This window comes from Micromesistius poutassou (assembly GCF_964030765.1).
Source record: "Micromesistius poutassou genome assembly, contig: SCAFFOLD_574, whole genome shotgun sequence".
In the NCBI taxonomy this organism is placed as follows: Eukaryota; Metazoa; Chordata; class Actinopteri; order Gadiformes; family Gadidae; genus Micromesistius; species Micromesistius poutassou.
Genome location: NW_028177768.1, coordinates 20,001 through 32,178, shown reverse-complemented (window position 1 = coordinate 32,178; position 12,178 = coordinate 20,001). Strand labels below are relative to the sequence as shown.

Below are 12,178 nucleotides of genomic sequence, written 5' to 3'. Positions count from 1 at the left end.
AGATTGCGTAACGCTACAGTTGAGCTGTCTCTCTCTCAGCCTAAGCTGTGCACCTGTTCTCCGGGTGCCTGTGTGCAGGTGAACGCCGGCCCCATGGCCTACGCCAGGGCCTTCCTGGACGACAGCAAAACCAACCAGTCTGCCAGCAAGAAAGCCAAGGAGCTGAAGGAGATATTCAGGCACTGCCCTCCGCGCTTCTCCAGCCCTTCCCCTCCTCCACCCCCACCCCCACCTCCTCACCCCTCAACCTTCCTCCTTCCGGCACCCCCAACCTCACCCCTCTACCCTCCTCCTCCTCCCCCCCCCCCACCTCCTCACCCCTCCGCCCTCCCCCACCCCATCTCACTCCTCCCCCTGATCACCTCACCCCTCCACCCTGCTCCACCTCATTCCTCCTCACCCCTCCACCCTGCTCCACCTCATTCCTCCTCACCCCTCCACCCTGCTCCACCTCATTCCTCCTCACCCCTCCACTCACCCAGCTTCCTCACCCCTTCTGATGTATGTTTATATGTGTGTGCGTGTGTGTGTGTGTGTGTGTCCTGTGTGTCTGTGTGTGTGCGTGTGTGCGTGTGTGTGCGTGTGTGTGCGTGTGTGCGTGTGTGTGTGCGTGCGTGCGTGCGTGTGTGTCTGTGTGTGTGTGTGCGTGTGTGTGTGTGCGTGTGTGCGTGCGTGTGTGTGTGCGTGCAGGCGTTTCGTGGAGGCCTGCAGCATGGCGCTGGACATGAACGAGCGTCTGATCAAAGAGGACCAGTTTGAGTACCAGGAGGGCCTGAAAGCCAACTTCAAGGACATGGTGAAGGAACTGTCTGACATCATCCACGAAGAGGTGAGCTCAGGGAACACACACACGCACACACACACACACACACACACACACACACACACACACACACACACACACACACACACACACGCACATGTGCACACTCACACGCACACACACACTGCATGTCTGTACGCTCGGTTGGTAGAACTTAAGGCAAGGCGACTTTATTTATACAGCACTTTTCATACACAAGGCCGACTCAAAGTGCTTCACATGTAAACATTGTCGTACAATTAAAGAAAATAATAGATAAGTAAAAGAAAGAAAATGAGTCAAATAGATAGAAAAATAGAACATAAAGGCAAAGTTTAAAAAAAAAAAAAAAAAAAGCATTTAAGTAATAAAATAAAAATAGATAGCAAGTTAAAAAAGCATTGTAGATTTAAGATTTAGCAGAAAGCTAAAGCAAACATAAAAGTCTTCAGTCTAAAAGCTGTCAGAGTTGAGGCAAGTCTTAACGGATTGGTCTCAGAAGATCTTAGTGGTCTACAAGGCTTATGTAGTGGAAGCATATAAACCATAAAACCTAAACCATGTAGGGATTTATAGGTTAGCAGCATCATTTTAAAATCAATTCTCTGACATACAGGGAGGCAATGCAACGATTTAAGAATTGGTGTTATATGTTCAAATTCTTTGGTCTTTGTTAGAACTCTAGCAGCAGCATTCTGAACAAGCTGTAGTTGCCTTCGAGGTTTTTTTGGGAGACCTGTAAGGAGACCATTGCAGTAATCAAGCTTGCTAGTGATAAAGGCATGTACAAGTTTTTGCAAGTCTTCGGTAGACATGAGCCCTTTAAGTCTTGTTGGGTTGTGTTGGGTTACTTTAAGCCTTTCCGTTTTAGCACCAAATACAATTATCTCGGTTTTGTCCTCATTTAGTTGAAGGAAATTTCGGCACATCCAGTCTTTGACTTGGCTCAATGCACTGGCACAACAGATCTATGGGCTGATGGGCTCACATTACCCTTAAGGAATGTTATCAGATGTTACCAGAGCATATAAGCTCACAGGTGCAACATTCTTGAGCATGTTGAACAATGTTCGGCAGAGCATCTGTGGAAACCTTTGCTATGGCTTCATTCTTTGTATTATTCTTGTGGCACCCATACCTCAGCAGTGGAGTGGTTCAAAGTTTTGTAATTCCTCCACCAGATAAAAGTGCATGAAAGAAAGAGATCTCCAAAGGGTTCGGTGCCGATTCCCCCATGGGGGACGACGACGACGCTGTAATCTGCGTTCAAAGTCTAACGATCAGCCTCGCCACCCTGATGGTTAAAAAAATCCTAAACCCTTTGATCAGTGCTGAACGTCTTTCAGGGTTAAAGTTGACCCAGTGCTGAAGAACAAACGGCCCGCACCAGTCGAGGGGTAGTTGAGGGGTAATGACGTGGCCCCGGTGAATCACTTGTAAAGGGCGGTTGCTTGTGGTCGCCGGTGAGTGGGCTGTGAATACCTTTCTGTGACTGTTAGCGGTCTTAGTTGTTTGATACGTCAATTGATACGTCAATTGATACAGCAAGGCCCCAGAGAAGCCCATTATATTTAATTCCCAGTGTGATGCACACTGGGAATTAAATATAATAAAAGACATATGTACACACACACACACACACACACACACACACACACACACACTCATAAATGATTCATACACACGCATCCAGTATGTTACAACAAGATAATAAAAGACGTAGATGTAAAAGAGTATTGTAAAATGCACTACAGACCAGGAGAACACACACACACCACACACACACACACACACACACACACACACACACACACACACTCATAAATGATTCATACACATGCAGCCAGTATGTTACAACACAGCTTCTGGATCTTTCGCTTCTTGCCTTTGTGTGTTTTTATTTCATTGCTCTGCCTTGAACACCCCTGACCCCTGACCCCTGACCCCTGACTCTAACCCCTGTCCTCTCTTTCTCTCTGCTCTGCTGGCTCTTCAGCTCTGAGGACGCCTCAGGTAAAGTGAACCGCGTGTGTCTTGCAGCTCGCGGGCCCCCTCTCAGTCACGTCAGGGTAGTTTCCGCTGAAAATAGCATCACCCTGAGGCTCATTTAACGGCAGGTCTGAACAGGGTCGTAGAACTGTCGTAGAACAGTTTCTCACCGCAGCGACAGCCCATCCATCACCACCCCATCCATCCAGCTCTGGTTTACAGGGATCACAACGTTGCTGTACGATGCAAGCATTACGACGCCTAAAGTCTTTCCCATCTTTTTTGCTCATCTTGTTCTAAGCACTGGCCGGATGTTTTATTGTTGTACGGTATTCATGTTAGCCCGGGAGACCACAGTCGAGGCAACTAGACCTTCTGTGACCAATGTTCCCCAGAGGCCTCCTGTATGACAATGCATCATTTTCACCCTCCTCAACTTTTCCACCCTTTTTCCACCCACCTCCTTCCTCCCCCCTCCTCCTCCCCCTTCCTCCCCCACCTTCCTCACCCCTCCTCCCCCTTCCCCCGTCGTCACCCCTCCTCCTCCCTCCTCCTCCTCCCCCTTCCTCCCCCACCTTCCTCACCCCTCCTCCCCCTTCCCCCGTCGTCACCCCTCCTCCTCCCTCTTCCTCCCCCACCTCCCCCTTCCTCCCCCCTCCCCCCTCCTCCTCCCCCCACCTCCCCCCTCCTCCCTCCTCCCCCCCCTTCCTCCCCCTTCCTCCTCCCCCCTCCTCCCCCCCACCTCCCCCCTCCTCCCCCTCTTCCTCCCCACCTCCCCCTTCCTCCCTCCTCCCCCCTCCTCCCTCCTCCCTCCTCCCCCACCTCCCCCCACCTCCCCCTTCCTCCCTCCTCCCCCCTCCTCCCCCCTCCTCCTCCCCCCACCTCCCTCCTCCTCCCCCCCCCTCCCCCCTCAGATCTACCCAGAGGACATGCGTTCGCTGCTGCAGAACTCCCTCCACGTGTTCAGCGCCATCAGTGGGACCACCAGCGGGGAGCAGAGCTAGGCTCCACCAAACCCCCCCCCCCCACTCCTCCGCCCACTCCCCTTCCTCTCAGCCCCCCCCCCCCCCCCTCTCTCTTCGCTCCGTACTCGGGGGGGGGGGGGGGGGGCTCCTTACGTTGTGTCGGGAGGATCAGGACGACTGGCAGAAGACACGCCGAATGGATGCAGCGTCCGCCTGAAGGCTAACGCGCTCCACTGGGGGGGGGGGCCGCGCTCCGCTGGGGGGGGGGCGCGCTGCTGGCGGACCGACGGCGGTCTGGACGACGGGACCACCACGAGACACACGCGGTGGTGTGACGCCGGTCAGCGCAGTGTTGGACGTATGGACGCCCCCCCCCCCGCCCCCCACAATGGGGTGGTTTCGCCGTCGGAGGGAGTAGCCATGTTTAAAAATGATTAATTTGAACACATTTTAGATTTTAAAGAAAAGAGACGACATTGCCGTGAGTTTGAACACTGCTCACTGGGCTTTGGGGCAAACTATAAAGAAAAACAAACACAGCGTTTGAATGCAAACAAGTCAGTAGTATAGAGGATGCAGGTTAGGTTGCAGGCAGCTCCACTGTTCTTTAGCTGAGTAGCCGGTGCGTACTCTCATCCCAAGCCAACGTGTAAAAGTACAGATGGTTTGCTTACAATTCCGTGCCTTTTTGCTGCCCTCTGAACGGGCAAGTCTAATAATAGAAATCGATTCTCACTCAGTTCTCACTCAGTATTTCACAAGTGCTACACTGAAACAATGCCAATCAATGGATAGAAATCAATTGTACATAATGTATTGCCATCATGTAAATTCAATTCTGTGAATGAGGTATCTATGTATTTATATTTGTAACGTCCACCTGGCCCTGGATGCACTTGTCCATTTTGCATTTGGTTGCATTGTATGCCTAGTGCAGATGCTTGTCAAATATACATATTGTAAAGACATTAACCGAACAATGTTTTGAAATTATTGGAAAATAATGGTTTGTCACTCATTTTTTGCACACATGTCATTGTTCATCGTCCTTTTACAAAAGTTGTGTAGGCCTAGACGGTGCCTAATAATTAAAATGTTGGAGAAAAATAGATATATATTATAAAATGTTTGATAAGAAATTGGGACTGTACAAAGACGGCGTTGAGAGACAAAAGAGGATGTGAGAGTGGATCCTTAATTGTAACCCGGGTGCAAATCTTTTTCTCCTAGGACGGTAGGGGCTAGGGGCTTTTTCGCCTCTGATTGGTTGGAAGGGCTCTCCTCCGATTGGTTATGGCACAGGGCAGGCTCTAGTCCACCACCAACAGAAGTAAACTGGTGTATTTTCTACCATTGACTGACAGCGGCTTCATTCATCTGTGGTAGCCTACTAAAAATGACCATCATGCCTTTACTTTGGTAATAATTTAGACATAATAGTTTCATTCAATAGTTTCTGTTAAGCGGGATGCAAGTTAGGACCAACACATCTCTCGTCACCTCAGGGAGCCTTAATGGACTCTGTGTTGACGGTTCTGTTAATTGTACTGCTGTTAAAATCCTGTTTGCTGGTTGGGAAAACGTGGAGCCTAATTGTTAGAAGTTGTTGTTACTCCACTGCGGTGTACAATAGTCACGTTACATTTCTCGCTGCTTTCCATACCTAGATCTCTCTGTGTAATGGTGTGACCTGCACTGCAGTCCGCTTATGTACTCCTTAATAGGACGCACTCATCACTGTTGGATTGAGTTTGATTACTTCTGTTGGTGGTGAACTAGCCGGCAGCCTGCCCTGTGCCATAACCAATCGGAGGAGAGCCCTTCAAACCAATCAGAGGCGAAAAAGGCGGTACTTGCCCCTACCCTGATACTACGAAAAAAAAGATTCGCTCATTCACGCCCAGCCATGTGCCAAAGCCATGTCACTTTAAGTCCCGCCCCGATGAGGAGGACGCCTTGGGAAGCGACAATAAGGGAGGGTGTTCTCCCGTCTGAACTCCACCCCACCGCTCTTCGTCATTTCTGCTCCATTCGCTCCGTCACACTTCCTATGTCTTCAGTATCGGTGTAGGGTTGGGATAAGCCTCTAACCAATGCATTGGCTGCTTTTGCGTGAGTTGTGCGCTGGTATGACCATGGGTGTCCACTGAGACATGTAGATATGCGGTGTGCAGTCCGTCGGAGTCCAACCGAGACGCTGGAAGTTGTTCCTGACTGGACGTTTATTTTGGAAATAGGAGGAATCCTCTGGGGTCGGATTGGACCATGATTTGCAGATCATTGGATTATTACATGTTGGTGGTGTGCTTCGTGGTGACGATGCCACAACGATGTGCAACAACAGGTGAATATTTTTGATTAACAATTTTTTTGAACGAAAAATCTTTCCAAGAACTGACCCGGCCGGGAACCGGCCGTACCGGCAGTCTGCGGTTTGGTATTCCCACATGTTTCTCACAATATGACGCACACATGTGTCATAGACTCTGTTACGAATTATATGAAATCTTATTTAAAATAGAATATTACGTCACTTCAAATGAGAGGTCGAAAGCGTGTTTCTGCGTTAAAACCTAGTTATGATTGCTATATCAGACTCAAATCAAATCAAAGTTGATTACACATTAAGCGGTTGTCGGTGGGTTCTGGGCCGATGACATGTCAAACACTTCATTATGCTGAATTCGGGGTGAATTTGTAGCCTATGCTCCGATTGGCGATTTGTGCTTCTTCTGCATACATTTACGGCATGGACGGAAGCGTAATGCATGTAGGCCTACTTAAGAAAATAAATGCTGCTCTGTTTTTCTTAATGAGGGAGTTAACTATCGGAGCAATTATTATTTGCAAAAAATGGCAAAAAAGTATCAATAATTTATATTAATAATTATTATTATTATTAATAATTATTCATTCTTATTAATAATAATATCTCAGAATTCTGTTTTCTGAAGAGATGCTGAGTTTAGGGCTGTTATTGTCATGGTTACGACCCACTCCGACTTTACGATGCTTAACACCGTCGTACCGTGTAACTGCTGTGTGTGTTGAGCGATGTTGTGTTTGAAATCCACCACACGCCGTATAAGCTGCTCGAAAACAATCCAGGGGACTCCGGCGGCCCATGATAAACTCGAGAAGCATATTGTATTATTCCTTGATCTGAGAAACTGCCATTGAACCGACAGGCACTCAAGCTCCATGCGTGCCTGTTTTTCTTTCTGGGTTTAGTCCATTACGATCACGAAACTATTTTAAAACCTCACCTCACACCTCCTCCTGTCTCCTCCACGGTAGCATCAGGGCCAGCTCCTGATACAATGCAAATATTATACATTTATAAACATATACTGTATATTGATATTATACAAGTATACATTTCAAACAAAGTATAATACTGGACCTGGTTGGCCATCAGTTATCTTTATTTTCCACTCTTCTGTGTGTGCAAAATGCTTGACAAGGGGCACAAACTTTCCCATATTCTTAATCACTTATCCGCTTAAGAGCTCACTCCGTCCACCCGGTTCTCTTCGTGAGTGGCGGCTGATAACTGGCGGCTAATAAGTGTTGGTGGGACGCAATAATAGACGGGAAAAAAATGTATTTGGTACATTTGATTTCCTGCATTCTACTAGTGCATTTTGGGGATGGCAATTACAGATCACCTACTATTAATTCAGATTCATAGCCTACATCCTCACTTGCAGGGCCTGGACAAGCTTACCCATTGTTTTTATTCTGATATTGAGGCAAATCATGATCACTGTCCTATCGCGTCCATTTTTTTGTGAGTCTCAATGTCTATTTCAAACGCAGTTAGATATATGGGACAGTTGCTTCATTTTGTTTATATGCTACAGGCCGAAAGACTTTAAAATTATTTTGTAATTTACTTGTTCCTTTTAAGTATAACGTTGCTTGGGGAGTCCAATTCCTCCGCGGAAATGGGTGTAAAGTGCTTTTACAACTCTCCGGTCCAGTCACTCTCTCCATCAGTGACTCCTCATCTGCCTCTTCCTTGAAATGTTTACGAGCGTCGATTTCTCCTCCGGGCAATCTCTCCGCCCTAAACGTATTTTTAAATATCGCATAGTTTTCGATCCTGAGTTTAAACTTTAATATTGAGGATGGATTAAAGGAGACATGTTAGGGTGTTTTCCCAACAAGTAAACATAGCATATGAGTTCCAGAAATCGTGATTTTGAAGCTGTTAGCTGGAAATAGCTTTTAGGAAAGGAAGGGGGAAAAAAAGTATATTATTCCGCTCTGTTCCAGTCCCTTCACAATGTGCTGTTTCTGGTGTCTGTAGCGTTCATGCAAATGAGCTGCTGCCCGTTGACCAATCAGCTGTCAGAGTGAACCACAGCACGCAGAGAAGTGATTGTTGCCGTTTGCGGACTCCCGGAGCTCTATGTCTATATAATATAACACACCCACACACGCACACACGCAATAAAAACAATTCCAACGTCAACATTGCGCTCTCTTGAGGTGGTTCGATTGTCTTTTTTTCTTCAGATCTTCTACCTCCGCCGTTCAACCTCTCCTACAGGTGGCTAGATCCCTCTTTTCCCTTCTTCATCAACCTCACCTGGCAGGCGCGCCCTTTCAACCCCAACTGCTCGCGGAAATACGAGCTTCGCGGAATAAAGGTAGAGTTACAGCTTTACTCCGCCTCGTTATAAAGTGATGTAGTGGGCTGGGGCCTATCAAGTAACGCTATAGACGGATCCTGATCCGAATCTCCACCTGAATGCACGTGTGTGTGTGTGTGTGTGTGTGTGTGTGTGTGTGTGTGTGTGTGTGTGTGTGTGTGTGTGTGTGTGTGTGTGTGTGTGTGTGTGTGTGTGTGTGTGTGTGTGTGTGTGGCCTATATTTTGGTAGCCTATGGTTCCTTTCCTCGTGCAAAGTCACGTAATCTACTTTATTTTATTTTCCTAGGGGATAAGTCCTCATCACTACAAAAAAATATTGGTGGCGGATTTGAATTCTGACGCGAATTTCACCCTGAAGACCACCAAATCATCCGCAAATGGCCCGTGCAAACACTATGGAGACAGCGGCACCGCCTCCATCGTCATCCCCCGTCAAGGTGAGGCGTCTATCCAGAGCGCGGAGGGATGGAAGGCTCTAGGGCCGGGGTCTTCAACCTTGGGTTCGCGACCCCAAGTGGGGTCGCAGAGGTACTGCAATGGGGTCGCAAAATTATTCTTTTATTATTCTTTTTTTAAATACACATTATCATGAATCCAACATATACTTTTTCAAATATGAATTCAATAACAGTTATGTTAATGTGTATTCATGTTATTATTCATGTTAATGTGTATTTTCACTAACTAACATATTACATTTATGAGTAAAAGATAACCTTGTATAAAAAAAACATTGGCAGCACTTCATAATTCACTAACAAACAAGGAAGACCGAGTCAATGAATGATCACTCAAAGCATCGTCTAACTGAGATGCTTGCAAAACAAAAGATGCCTTGTTTTCTGAATCTGTCAAGAAGTTCAGGGTTTTATCAAAGCCTTGAATATGCATACTACAGAGCGGCTTATATATGGTATTTTGAAACATGCAACCCCTTTTTTTTACCACTCCTGCGGCTCATAGAAAATACAGCTTTGTTTTTTCGAAAAAATACAGTATTATCAACATAAAAAAAATAAATAAAAAATAAATAAATCCCTAACCGAAAAAAATAATATATTTGAAATTTTGTTTAAAGAACTAGTCACGGAGGCTACCTTCCATCCTCCATGTATGATTGTGTCTTTGGGCTGTTTGTACGCGCTGAACATAATTTAACAAAGGTTTTATATATATATATATATTTCAGTTCCACTTGTGACCGACTTCAAATTCTTCCTCTACCCACGCTGTGACGGGCGATCTTCCCAGACGCCCTTCTGTGGCAGGCAGGCCACATGGACCCCGGGCAACGGGACCTCACGGCTGGAGGTCTTCCACCGGTAGGAACCACAACGGCAGGGCCGCTCATAGCGCACTGCAACGCCTGTAAGGCGTCTGTAGTGAATAGGTCAATAAGTCAACCCATCGGCTCACCGTGTGCCTTTGGTTTTGATTGGGTTTTTACATGACCCCTCGGACGGATTCAGGTCCGTCCGAGGGGTCAAGAAATAGAAATTCTTGACCCCTCGGAAGAAATAGAAACAAGAAATAGACGGGACTGGATCAGACTGGAAAGTGGAGAGCAGGGGGGGGAAACAAGGAGAGTGTGGTCGGCAGTAGCTGTCCTAGCACTCTAATATGCATCAGCATCATTTATTGTGTACTAGCACTGTACTTTTGAGTAGTAGGCAGGGCAAATTGCACAGCTCAGATCTTCTTGCACTCTGGTCGCTATCTGGTTACCAGTTTTGTACTTTCTTTCTTTGTTGGACGTTTTACTGTCTTTATGCATTCTTGTCTCTGTATGCTCCATGTTTGTCTACGCAGCAGTACCCTGTCTCTAAACCAAATTTCTCCCAAGGGAGACGAATAAATGAACTTGAAATTGAACTTGAGCTCAGGAGGTAGAGCGGGTCGGCTTGTAACCAAACGGATGCTAGTTTGATCCCCGGCTCCTCCTCCTAGCGGAGTGTGGAGGTGTCCCTGAGCGAGACGCCTCCCCCTGACTGCTCCTCCTAGAGGAGTGTGGAGGTGTCCCTGAGAGAGACGCCTCCCCCTGACCGCTCCTCCTAGAGGAGTGTGGAGGTGTCCCTGAGAGAGACGCCTCCCCCTGACCGCTCCTCCTAGAGGAGTGTGGAGGTGTCCCTGAGAGAGACGCCTCACCCTGACTGCTCCTCCTAGAGGAGTGTGGAGGTGTCCCTGAGAGAGACGCCTCCCCCTGACTGCTCCTCCTAGAGGAGTGTGGAGGTGTCCTTGAGAGAGATGCCTCCCCCTGACTGCTCCTCCTAGAGGAGTGTGGAGGTGTCCCTGAGAGAGACGCCTCACCCTGACTGCTCCTCCTAGAGGAGTGTGGAGGTGTCCCTGAGCGAGACGCCTCCCCCTGACTGCTCCTCCTAGAGGAGTGTGGAGGTGTCCCTGAGAGAGATGCCTCCCCCTGACTGCTCCTAGAGGAGTGTGGAGGTGTCCCTGAGAGAGACGCCTCACCCTGACCGCTCCTCCTAGAGGAGTGTGGAGGTGTCCCTGAGAGAGACGCCTCACCCTGACCGCTCCTCCTAGAGGAGTGTGGAGGTGTCCCTGAGAGAGACGCCTCACACTGACTGCTCCTGACCCGCTGGCTGTCGCCCTGCGTGGTCCACTCCGCCGTCGGTGTGATTGTGTGTGTGAATGGTTCTCCTTGGATAGAAGTGTCTGCTGAATCTAAATGAGTGTGGCCTCTAATGACCTCCGTGCTTCACTCTGCTCTCAGGCTGTGTTACTCAGAGGCTCACAAGCCGTCGCGGTGCCAGGTCTTCAGCAGCGGGGGGCTGCGGCAGGGCTGTCACCTGACAGAGTCCCAACACGAGCTCAAGACAGACGTGTGCATACACTTCAGAGGAACGGTCAACGGCCGAAATGAGAGCCAAACGTTCAGGCGGATACCCGGCGATCACAGTGAGTGACATGCCCCCGGTCCTGTCCTCTGTGACGTGTGAATGGTTAGTTTGACCATTTTCTTTTCTTCATGTTAATACATGTTAATACATGTTAATACATGAAATGCGACCGTTCGATGGATTCATTTCTGTTTACGTTTCAACAACCCAGACATAACTTGTCCTTATTTTATTGTCGCCTGGATGTTATGAATTCACATTTATGTTATATATATATTTATATATATAATATATATATATATATATATATATATATTTATGTTTATACCCAGCATACAAAGCGTGACTCACGTTAACTATCCGTTTCTAAAGGGGGGCACAACCTTTTGCCTTTGCAGTTTTTTTCTTGACGTAAACGATGTCTGTCCACAGTCAGAAGTCTTCCGCCCAACGTGAGCGTGAGCGAGCAGGGGGGCCGTCTGCGTGTCAGCTGGCGCCATGCCAGCGTCTGCCACAAGGAGCAGCTGAACTACACCCTCCACTACAGGGAGTGCGACCGCCCCGCAGTAAGTAAGACCCACCGCTTCCCCTGCGGAGGGATCCCCCATCTTTATCAAGGTTTCTATTGATTATTTAGGGTCGAATTTTTCCTCGGTCCTTTTGGGGGGGGTGGTGGGGAGGGGCTTAGGGCAAAGGGGGGTGTCCGGTAACGTGGTCTGGGACGCCCTTTGAGGCCCCCTCTCTGACCGGACACTTCATCCATTACACGCGGTCGGCCAGAAAAAAGAAAAAGAGATCTCTGAGGTGTAGCGCACACACCCTGTCCGCTGTGTCCCCGTGGTGACAGACGGTGCCTTCACGTGCTATGGGAATGATGGTGAATACCAAAAGCCGACGTGAAAATCGCGC

At 48.1% G+C, this 12,178-nt stretch overlaps 2 protein-coding genes across 3 annotated transcripts in view; both read left to right on the top strand.

The window, feature by feature from the left end:
- Positions 1–6: 6 nt before the first annotated feature.
- LOC311375723 (dedicator of cytokinesis protein 11-like) lies at positions 7–3,835 on the top strand. Its single transcript, XM_084490782.1, has 3 exons — positions 7–179; positions 691–829; positions 3,706–3,835. Exons 1-3 carry the CDS (start codon positions 94–96, stop codon positions 3,793–3,795), a joined length of 315 nt encoding a protein of 104 aa, XP_084346908.1. The 5' UTR covers positions 7–93; the 3' UTR covers positions 3,796–3,835.
- A 1,243-nt stretch (positions 3,836–5,078) lies between these two features.
- Positions 5,079–12,178, top strand: part of LOC311375722 (uncharacterized protein) — a 10,246-nt gene continuing 3,146 nt past the window's right edge. For both annotated transcript variants that reach the window (XM_084490781.1, XM_084490780.1), the window contains exons 1-6: positions 5,079–6,100; positions 8,278–8,411; positions 8,701–8,851; positions 9,604–9,736; positions 11,143–11,327; positions 11,702–11,835. In XM_084490781.1, coding sequence (XP_084346907.1) covers positions 6,022–6,100; positions 8,278–8,411; positions 8,701–8,851; positions 9,604–9,736; positions 11,143–11,327; positions 11,702–11,835 — 816 coding nt within the window. In that variant the 5' untranslated portion in view covers positions 5,079–6,021. The remainder of the gene's footprint in view (positions 6,101–8,277; positions 8,412–8,700; positions 8,852–9,603; positions 9,737–11,142; positions 11,328–11,701; positions 11,836–12,178) is intronic.